At 34.3% G+C, this 12,217-nt stretch overlaps 1 protein-coding gene across 1 annotated transcript; it reads left to right on the forward strand.

The window, feature by feature from the left end:
- The first annotated feature begins 1,789 nt into the window (after positions 1–1,789).
- Positions 1,790–3,125, forward strand: LOC133818482 (ribulose bisphosphate carboxylase small subunit, chloroplastic-like). Its single transcript, XM_062251375.1, has 3 exons — positions 1,790–2,071; positions 2,296–2,430; positions 2,598–3,125. Exons 1-3 carry the CDS (start codon positions 1,889–1,891, stop codon positions 2,823–2,825), a joined length of 546 nt encoding a protein of 181 aa, XP_062107359.1. The 5' UTR covers positions 1,790–1,888; the 3' UTR covers positions 2,826–3,125.
- Positions 3,126–12,217: the final 9,092 nt, after the last annotated feature.

Consider the following 12,217-nt stretch of genomic DNA (forward strand, 5'->3'; position numbering starts at 1 on the left):
GCATTGTTTATGTTTGGTTTTTCGAGCATGTCCTCAGTGATCCTTGAGACGAAGCACACACTCATGATCTTCTTAGAGCTAACAAAACAACTTGTAGGCTAATCGTTGGGAATTTGAGCACCTCCTAGTGTACCATGTCCCATGTCCTACTTAAAAAATTACGGTAAAACACCTTTCTTTTATCATCAAAATGGTTACATTTGATTATGTTTTCGATTTCTAAGAAAAAGGTACCAATTAATCTAGTAATTACGCTTATATACACACAATAATGAATAAAACTACTATATAATTGCACATATACCATGAGTATATATTATATATCTCTTATATCTAAAAAAATTCTCTCAATAACGAAAATTCTTAATTTTAATGATTTTTTTTGTTAACTATAATGGAATATTACAAATATTTAACAAAATGTACCTTTAAAAGTTATTAAAAATAAATATTTATTAATTATATTAATATAAATTTATATATATTATAAAACATCATTATTATAATAATATTTAATATAGATATTTAATAATTATATTAATATAAATTCAAATATTATAAAATATAATTATTATAGTAATATATAATACATAATTTTAATTTTTATTATTTATATTTATAAAGAACATTTAACTACATAAGAAATTAAAATTATATTTATTTTCTATATATCAAGAATAAACACATTTTTTCTACAATTACAAATGTGTGATTTATGATCTAAAATGTTATCATATATATATATATATATATTAAAAAATCATAAATAATGTTTAGGTTTAATTTTTATTTTAACATGTTTATGTCATTTTTTTATATGTATAATATTATTTATTTATTTAAAATTTATATGACAATTATAAAATCTTAATAAATATTTTAAATCAAAACTAAACTAATGTGCATTTCGATTATTTGCACCTAGTATATTTTTTTTATCTTGAAAGAGAATATTGGTGTATATTCTAATTGTGCTGAAATTTTTGTTTCGTTTCTTTTATAATGTTTGTCTCGAAATTAAAAAGCAACCAAAATTAACTTAGTTAGAACAATACAAGATATAAAAAATACCATAAGAAAAATGATAAATATAAAAGCTTTGGTTGGAATGATATCATATTTTCAATGCAGTTAGAAATACACCATTCGATGTATCAGACTATAGCTCCTGAAACGTGGTATATTATTTTGTAAACCCAACCGACCTACATTGGAATGTTACATCATACAGTTTTAGCCCAACAAGTTAAAATGAGTATACAAAATTTTTCAAGTATATACGGATAAGGTATGGCATTTACTGCTAAAATGTAGGGTTATCATTTTGTATCCTTCTCTATCCACACTACCATAGCAACGAGATGAAATGAATCGACAATGTAAAAAAAAATACCGTAAAAAACTTGAGTGATAACAATTTCATCCGAAGGAATGACCTAATAAAGACGACAGAACTATATGGAGGGCATATATGGCATGGGCAGTGAAAAGATGACTGACCAAAAAAGAAAGGAAATGAACTGAACCACCATCACTCATTCACGTCCTCCCTCGGATGAGATAAGATTATAAACGAGCTTCTTACACGTGGCATCCTCATAGTGGTGCTTAACGATAAGGCTTATAACGTTCAAAAATGTTTGCCCCTGCTCTTATGTGGCTAATATTAATGTAATATCTTCATCAAGGTAAACCAACGGTCAAGATCAGAAGAAAGCCGAGTCGATGGAATTGTGTCCATAAGATTTATTATAGGTAATTGTAGCATTATATATAGAGGTGGGGGTAAGAAGGTTCCCATAAGTACAGAGAGCAAGGGAGCAAAGAAGAGAAGGCAAAGAAAGGCAAAGAAAAGAAAAGAAACAAAGAAAAGAAGGCATATTTAGCTATGGCTTCTTCAATGATCTCTTCGGCCACCGTTGCCACCGTTAGCCGTGCCACCCCAGCACAGGCCACCTTGGTCGCACCCTTCACTGGCCTCAAGTCCGCTGCTGCTTTCCCCAGCACCAAGAAGGCCAACAACGACATTACCTCCATCACCAGCAACGGTGGAAGAGTTCAGTGCATGAAGGTATGTTGTGTTAATTCACCGTATTATAAATTAATTGCTTAATTTATGTATTTACATACATACATACATACATATACATATATAGCTGAGTAAAACATATATATTAGCTTTAAATAAATAATGAATATTTTTAAATTTATAAAATATAAGTAGTGTTAATCATTTTTAATTTGTCAAAAATAAAAACTAATGATAAATATTTGTGAGCAATTTTTATTATAAAGGTGTGGCCACCAAGGAACGTGAAGAAATTCGAGACCCTTTCCTACCTTCCACCTCTTTCCGTTGAGTCATTGCTCAAGGAAGTTGAGTACCTCCTAAGAAATGGATGGGTTCCCTGCTTGGAATTCACCATCAATGTAAGTAAAACTTATTTGTTAATAAATCACATTATCTTAATTAAGTACACATATGATGGATATATATACAGTTCAATTTTGATAGGAATATTTAAGATTAAATAGATATTTGGTTAATTAATATATAGATGTATGCGTAACTATATATTTGTATTATGTTGGATCAGGACCCCTTTGTGTCCCGTGATAACAACAGATCCCCAGGGTACTATGATGGACGTTACTGGACCATGTGGAAGCTGCCCATGTTCGGGTGCACTGATGCCACTCAGGTGATTGGTGAGGTTGAGGAGGCCAAGAAGGAGTACCCCGACGCTCACATCAGAATCATTGGCTTCGACAACAACCGTCAAGTGCAGTGCATCAGTTTCATTGCCTACAAGCCCCCATCCTAAGCCAAACGCTGTCGTTTTGTATAGCTAATAAAGTGGGTCATCTGCTACCCTCTTTTGAGCTATATAATTATATATAAACAAAAGGGTCTGCGGTCTGTTTGATTAAATTTGTATTTAGGCTTTTGGAAGACCCTTTTATTTTCTTCTCTTTTTTTTACTTCTTAATTTCCTTTGTTTTCTATCATTTTGTACTTTGGATTTTTCGATCGGAACAATTCGTAATTTGCTTTTCAATTTCTGTTTCTCGAACTTCCAATGTGGTTGAGAATTTGTCATTAATAAATTAAGCATATTACTGTTTTTTCTTCTCCGAAAATTAACCATATTACTGAATAATTCCCTTTTATGTGGATTTTCTGTAGTTCAATTACTGAATATATTACAGGCCATAGGTTACATTGGAATATACATCTTCACTAGGTTTGGTTAATTGGTTAGTTGTCATTACATACTAGCTACATGCACTTGTTTTTGCCTCTTTACATCAATCTATAGGCATATATATATTTTAAGCTTCAAATAATACACGTCTGAATACATGTATGTGTATAGGCTCAATACTTAGGTTATTGAATTTATGCTATGCTTCTTTGACCAATGTGTGTATACCTATTGAAGCCCATAACAAATTTGTTTAAAAAAATGTTTCTTTTAAAATGCAAGAAAATTCCACTGGAAATTCTACATAAGTATACATGATTTGAGTATATAAATCGACTTACATAACTCGCTTTACAATTAATTAACCGCATGTGATTGAGTAACGAATTTGTTACTTATTCATAGAATTAGTTACAAAAACAATACTATAAAGTCCAAATACATATATAGATGAGTGAATGAGTTATATTTGGTCTTTCTATTTTGTCATCTTATTTACTGTTCATTCGTTTATGTCATTTTTGCTTGTGTTTTATCTTTTTTCTTTTAACTTGTTAGAAATGTCATACTTCTATAATATTTATTCATGCTATTTAAATTTCTTCTTTTCTAATTTTTTTAAAAATAACTAATCTTTTCAGCGAACCCAAGCTCTCACCTAATAATATCTATCTACAACATATAGAGAAATGTATAGAGGTGGATGTAGACTTTCCTTTATCTTCTTATTTTTGTTTTATCTTTTTTTTTTATATGGATGTCCACCTTCTCTCTAGTTTATTTTATCTTTTTCTTTTTGTTTGATATGTCATTCTTTATATATACTAGGTGGGGCACGTGTAAAAAAATTAGGTTTTTTTTTATTAAAATCTAAATTTTAATGATTTTAATTAATTAAATTAATTAAAATATCATTTATCTTTAATAAAAAAGAATTGCATTTTTTTTCATACATATAATTAAGGTTGAGAAAAGAATTAAATTGAATAAATATCTATCAATATTAAAAGTTAAATTAAAACTTTTCAAAAAGATTTATAATTTGGATTTGGAATACAAAATATTAAATTAGGTGCAAATATTACATTTTAACACAATACAATATTGTAGGAAAAAGAAAAAAATAATTAAAATCAAATCATCCTAATATAACTTCAACGAAAGAAGTTTTAACTTTTAAATTTGAAATTTTAAACAAAATAAAAAGAATAAAAAAATCCAATACATTTTTTTTTTAAAAATCCAATAAATCTCTTTAAATAAATACCAAAACTATAATGCAAACATAAAGTATATAGAGATAAAGTATATAGTAATAATTGCTTAAATACTTAATTAATTTTTTTATCAAGTATAATTAATAATATTAAAAAAATCAAAAAGAGATATATAACTAAAATATATTCTCCACTGCAAGAAAATATAATTTGATCAAATTTAGTAAACTAACTCACCATTGAAATTTATTAAAAAAACCACTATATGAATCTTAGCCAAAAAAAAAATCAAATAGAGAAGAAAAATGTATATTTTTATATAAAAATATTATTTACTACAATACAAACTAAAATATATTCTCATTTAAAAAAAACTAAAATATATTCTCACAACAACATAATATAATTTGATGAAATTTGTTAAACTAACTCACCTTTATATATATATATATATATATTTTTAAAAAAACCTCACTTTGTAAATCTTAACCATAATGAAAAGAAATACAACTCTTTAAAAAAAAAAAGAAATAGAAAAAATAATAATATATATACACTGACTCACTCTCTATAATAATTATAGTTATATATTACTGTTTTAATTTAATATTTTTCTTTTGTAAAAAAGCTAACATTTATCTTTCTTTTTTCTCTTTCTCTCTGTTTTGCTTAACTATAATTTTTTTGTTTACATGGCACAAATTAGAATATTCAATTCTATTGGTACATTCTCAAGAAATCAAGTCACTTTAGAGAGTGACATGATTGGTTTTTTTGTTTTTTTTTGAAATGTAACATGATTGGTTAAATTAAGAGATATTAGCATAAATGCTTGGGACATTTTATACACAAAAAAATTATTTAAATACAAAGAAAAATGTGTTTCGAAAATTATGTTAAATAATTCATTATCAATAATTTTAGTAAAACATTGTTCAATAAAAAACAATTTTGTTTAGCAATATTTGCCTCGACGCCTCGGGATGGTCATTTGATTTGATTTGCCTCCACCGGTAAATGTGTTTTTATAAATTTTCACTCATATTAATTGAACGCAAGTCAAAATATATTTGTTTAACAATATTTGGTAAGAGAAATTTAATTTATGATGCAAAAAAGGAGTCATGTGTCAAAATAATACTAAGGTAAAAACCTATCACATTTTTATTTTAGTATTCTTTTTTATTCCCAAAGTGCCCCTAACATAAGTTTTCATCTTTTTTCTCCTATTGTCTTTTCCCTCTCTATCTTTCATAATTTTCCTCTCTATCTCTCTAAGCTCTTATACACAAAGTCAGCCACCATTATTTTAATTTATATTAATTTTCGAGCTCATTTTGGATTTCGGATCTTGGAGCAAGTTGTGAATCCTTTTAAGCAAAAAAAAACTTCATTTTGGATTCTTTGTCAGATCTAGGGGCAAAAATTGTATAGGTAAGTATATATTTGTTACATGTAGCGAGGAAACTTGTTTATCTACATTGCTTGTGCTATTTCGAACAGATCTGTGTATGCCTTCATGTTTTATTGTAATTTTGCACTGCTGGAATGAATTTTCGTTCCTCTCTAGGTTTTTTCATCTGCCTCGATGATTTTCGATGAAACTCGATAAGCCTCGATGAATTGCATGAATAAAGGCTCGATGGACCTCGACGTGCCTTGACAGTGTTAGGATTTTAACACCTCGATGGTCCTCGATGGACCTCGATAAAACCCTCATACATTTATGTCCATTGTCTACCTCGATATGCATCGATGGACCTCGATAAAGGCATAAGAATTACATTGGATTGTCTGCCTCGATAGCTAGACCTCGATAGGCCTCGACAGATCTTGATAGAAATCAATTTTTTGCTGCTTTATGTTATAGTTTTAATTTTTGACCTATTTTTTTCTTATACAGATTCAACTGTTTCCATGTTTTTTGCATTCAACGGTGTTTGAGAACTGGAAAATAGGGATTGGATTTTCAGGGATATTCATACGTATGAGCAACTGCTTGACATTCTGTACGATGAGCTTGAAGTGGATAAATGTGTGTATGACTTTAAACTTGAGGCCCCGTACACATGCCTCTCACAATCCGTCAAACCTACCATTATAAAAATGATAGGCATGTGCGTGCATTCATTGGGTTAGAAATGAAATCTGTAGAGAAGTTGATTCCTCTATGTGTAACATTAGTTAAGAAGGGAGGTATAAGAAATGCATCGGCCTCTCCCAACGTTAATAAAGAAGTTCAAATTGAAGAGAACATTTCTCCCTCATGCCATGGTTTCAAAGGAACTCAAAGTGAGGTTGGGACATTTTTCCCGAGACAAAACCAGACGTTATAGTCCATGATGATATCCCTGTTCGAGTTCCCCCATATTTTCATGACACAACGGAGTACGATCCCTATGGCTATGATCCTTATGTCAACGACGATTCTGTTGTTGATGCAGCAGATTTTGGTGGGCCAGATATTAGGGCAGATTTACCAACTGAGAGTTCATGAGGAGCGCAGAATAGAAGATCGGCAAAAACCTGGGACGAGAAGTAGTCGTCCAGGTCCAAGTAGAACTGATGATAGTTTTAGATGGAGTTCTCCATTTGACTTAGGTGAAGATCGTAGAACATGGAGTGCTCCCATGTTCACCAAAGACGATATAGAGGCCTCACATCAACATCATTCCTCAATCGGCAAAGCTTCAAGAGAATTGCACCTTGGCCAGCTCTTTCAGAACAATCTTGAATTGAAAACCAAAGCAACCATATTTGCGATGAAGAATAATTTTGAGTTTATGGTGAAGAAATCTAGTATTGATGTGTGGTATATTAACTTCAAGGATCCTGATTGTGGTTGGAGAGATTGAGGGGAAAGAAAAAAATGCAATGTGAAATGTTCGAGATTACTGTATACAATGAAGTACACACTTGCTCACAAGAAATTCAAGATAAGGACCACTGTCAAGCATCACCGTGGGTTGTTGGCCACCTAATCAAGAGGAAATTTGCTACCGATGGTACTCGGTACATGGAAAACAACATAAGGGAGGACATGAAACACCATTTTGGGGTCGAAATAAGCTATGAGAAGGCATGGAGATTGTCACGCCCCCGCTGCCCCGGGACACGCGACGATGATCGGTGAACCGGAAATTTGACTCATTGCCTGAGTCCTTTGGTTAAAAACGTGCTTCTAGTGTCATTATTAGGTTAAGGTGAAAATCAATAAAAAGGAAAGGATATAATTTATTAAAAACTGTTCATGGGCCCACCAGAACATTTACAAGTTATTTACATCTCAAAATGGCCATTACTATTTAAAATTTACAACCCGCCGTCCTAAGCATCAAAATTAGGGTAAACCCCCTAGTTCCTCTGAGAACTTCTTGGCCGTGGTGGTCAAGCGGCCGCATATGTACACAACGTCGCCTCAGCTCTCCACTCAAGGCTGGGTGAGCTTTTCTTTCCCTTTACCTGCACCACATAGCACCCATGAGCTAAAGCCCAGCAAGAAAACACATATTGTAAGTAAACAATATCATATGATGTAATTACATCACACAGAGCTTACAGCTCCAAGCTGATGAGTGACTGTTGGGTAAGTCTCTAGTCATCAGATAAACAGGTGACTAATGAGTCACACCTTGGACAGGTGACTGATGAGCCACACACTTTGGACAGGTGACTGATGAGCCACACACTTTGGTTAGGTGACTAATGAGCCACGCTCTGGATAGGTGACTAATAAGCCACGCTCTGGAGGTCCCATACCCTCCTAGCCATGTGACCTGTGGGTCACCTTAGCCTAATCTGGCTCTAGCTCTAGATTTCTAGCCTTGGGCTAGACAAGCGCTTATTAATATTCATCAAACTTGAGGTCGGTCCAGCATTAATGCTCATTTGAGTCATTCAATGCAGATATCGATTAGATCTAATCTTTGTTGGGTTGCATTAAGCATGCAAAAACCATCCTTGACTTATGACTCAATGCCCTGACTAATGAGTCAGTGCCATTCGCAAGTAAGCAATGCTACCAGGCATATATCATAGATCAAATATATAAACATGGGCATTCATCATGCTTACTTAATAGTTGCTAGCATAATAGTGATCATGCACAAACACAGAGACTCAAGCTCTGAACAGTTCCATAGTCAATATTCATGGCATGCCTTAATGATATTTTTGTACAAATGAGCAAGCTTGCAAAGCATTCAATATGCTATCAATGTCCACATTCAACCATCCAACACGCATCAAAATATAACCATGCATGTCTCATTTGGGGGTGCAGTTTCTTACAGTGTTTTCTTACCTCAGATTCGAGTTAGAATGAGTAAAAGAATGACCCTTGAGAACGATCTGACCTTAAGTCCTTTAGCGGTCACCTAATCATAACCAAATAAGGAATAACATCAATAAAATGATAATCAAGGGTTTCCAAACCAATATCTAGCCTCCAAGAGATCAATCCAAACCAAGCCAAGTAGTAAGGACACTCCCAAGGCCTAAAACTAGGTTCCCGGGGTCAAAACGAGCAAACAGGGCGAAAACTGGGCAAGGGCTGCGACCCTAGAACCTTGGGCCACGGCCCCCAGAGTTCCCTGAGGCAAGGGCCGCGGCGCCCAATAGGCACAAAATCTTCACCTGCTTCTTCAAGGCAGGGCCGCGGCACCCCAAGAACAGGGCCGCAGCCCTCAACTCTGGGCCATTTCCAAACACGTTTCTAACATTCCAAAACCTCCAAAATCATACCTAAACATTCCCCAATCATTAAATCAAAGTTCCCAAGCTTCCCAATGCATCAAAACCCTCAAAACTCAAGGTTCAAACAGGTCGAAAACTCAACAACTCACAAAATCAATTCAAAGCTTAGAAACTTGGAAAAACTCAAAACTTAAACTTCGATTACCTTTGATTGGGTTGTTTTCTATCGAATCCTTCAGTTAAGAAGCTTCTAATCTTTCCTAGGATCGCTATGCCTTGACCCTCGCTTGAATCCGACTCCTAGAACTCAAGATATCCTCGAGAATGCTCAAACGGTAAAACGAACTACCGAAAGGGAGAACGAGAGGTTTTCTTATCGTACGTTCTATCTGACAGCTACTTCAAGCTTAAGTAACCTCAAATAAAACCTAATGCTCGGGACCCCAAAAACACCCCCGAGGACATTATAGTCAAAACCTCCAGAATTTCACCCTGATCTCAAATATTCCCAATTTATCATCAAATAAACATTTCTATTACCCCAAAATTAACCCCGTTATGACAAAACCGCTAATCCATTATATATGACTGTCTCATGCCAACTAGCTCAAATATATCTCCATAATGATGGAATCTCATTCATAATTCACAATTTGCACCCAAATACACAATTATGCCCTAAACGGGACAAATTGCCAAAACAGTTCAATTAACAAATGTGGACCCACATGCATGAATATAACATTATATTATGATATAATTTACATAAACATGCACATAATCATTTAATAGCATAATTAAACAAGTATGACCCTCCCGGCCTACTAATCTTGCCATTAAACCACATCGGAGAATTCAGGGCATTACAGAGATGCAGAGAAAAGAATCTTATGTATGTCAGAGGCACACCTTAGGAATCATACTCCAAGTTACTTGCGTCAGTTGGAGCATTAGAATCCTGGTACAATTACTGATTTTGTAGCAGAAGATAGTCGTTACTTGTATTGCTTCTTTTCCCTCAGTGTTTCTAGGTGTGGATTCCAGTATTGTCGTCCTGTCATTTGTGTGGACGACATATTCTTGAAGAACAAGTATGGTGGCCACATGCTCTGTGCTGTTGCGCTGGATGCAAACAACCAGTTATTTCCAATTGCGTTTGCTTTGGTGGACAGTGAGAACCATAACTCTTGGACTTATTTCATGAGAAAATTGAAGGAAGCCATATGGGACGTTGACAACCCAGCTTTTGTATCGGACAGGCATAAAATAATTACTCATGATTTGGAGCTTGTGTTCCCAGATGCCTATCATGATGCTTGTTACCACCACATCTGTATGAATGTGGTGGCAAAATTCAAAACTGACCATTGTCAAGACATCATGGAGTGTCCAGCGTATGCGTTTCAACGAACAGAATTTCACAAGTTCCTTGAAAAGATTAAGGTGATTGATTCGCCCATTGCTCAATATCTTGAGGGAATTGGTTTGGAAATGTGGAGTAGCGCTTATTTTCCTGGAAACCGATACAATATCATGACGAGTAACTACGCAGAAAGCTTTATCAATAAAATCAAGGAGGCAAGGAGCGTTCTAGTTGCCACTTTCCTTGAATTCATAAGATTCACTCTTCAATCTTGGTTTTTAGATAGACGTGAAAGAGCTGCAAAGGAACAACTGTGTTATCACCTGAGATGGAAAAAGATGTGAAGCAAATAACAGATGTGGTGGTAGTGGGCACAATAGGAAGTCATGTAAGGCTAGGCTGTAAAAATTTATGTGTTCTGTAATAATTCAATTGATTTCGCTGCTTTTATTTCATTCATGTACCTCTCATATTATTTTGTTGGTTTTGATCTAAATAAATAACACTTTACAAATTTTTTCCTGTCTGCCTTGATATACCTCGACACCGAAGTCTGTCAATCATGCCCATCGAGGCGAGTTGAGGCACATTGAGTCCTCTCGAGGCCAAACTTAATCTTGACCTATCGAGCCAGACTTTGTAATGTATTTATTTGGCCTCGTTACCCATCGAGGTCAATCGAGGCCTATCGAGACCTATCGAGGCAAGGTTGGTAATGTATTTATTTAACCCTACCGAGGCCAATCGAGGCCTATCGAGGCAGGCTTGATAATGTACTTATTTAACCCTATCAAGGCCAATCGAGGCCTATCAAGGTAGAATGTGTAATGTATTTATTTTTCCCTATCGAGGCCTATCGAGGCAAAAAGTTTTTAATCATTTATTGGATGGTGTAGTCGAGGTTCATCAAGGCAGTTCGTTTGACCCATCAAGTTTTGTCGAGGCAGACAGATTTTGTGAATTTAGTAGTTTTTTTTTAATAACTTTTGAAATATTTGGATGATCCTAATCAAATTTTATTGAGGCAGATCAATGTCGAAAATGAATGACATGTTTGGCCAAGTAGCATCGAAGTTCGTACAAAAAAATTAATGTCTGTAACTAAACCATTTAGAAAACTAACTATATACTAATCTATACAAGAGGTGTATCAAGAAAATGTAAACAACATCACGGTAACAAATTCTGATAGAATCGGTCCACTGATAACTCCATTTTAGTGTTGTTTTAGGATGTGTTTTTGTGGTATTCTTGAGTATTTATGTTTGTTTTGTGCAAGGTTACGCGTGTTTTTGTCTTTGTTGTAGGTTGGTGCGTTGAATCATGAGATAAATGTGAAAAGGAGAGGAAATGGTGAAAAACGGAGCTTTCAGTGGTTGCTTGACTCAAAATGGCGCTTAGGATGAGTTATAATGAGAGTTTGATGAAGGAAGGACGTTGAAAGGCTAAAAATTTGAAAATAACGGGATTAGAGTCGCAGCCCTTAAGGCATTGGCTTAAGGCCCGCGACTCTAGTCAAGTCAGAGGCTGAAGGTTGTTGAAGGGAATTAGAGCCGCGACTTGCTCTGATAAGTCACAACTTTAGTAATGTCAGAGGCGAACCCAGGTGGTGCATCAACACGCGGGCCACGACTGGGGTTTAGAGGGTCGCGACGCCTGAAGACCTGACCAGAATTTGAAGTGCCTTAAAAATGACACGGGTCACGACCTAGGAAAGGCCAAGTCGCAGCTCGCCT

Source organism: Humulus lupulus, chromosome 2, assembly GCF_963169125.1.
Source record: "Humulus lupulus chromosome 2, drHumLupu1.1, whole genome shotgun sequence".
NCBI classification, from domain to species: domain Eukaryota; kingdom Viridiplantae; phylum Streptophyta; class Magnoliopsida; order Rosales; family Cannabaceae; genus Humulus; species Humulus lupulus.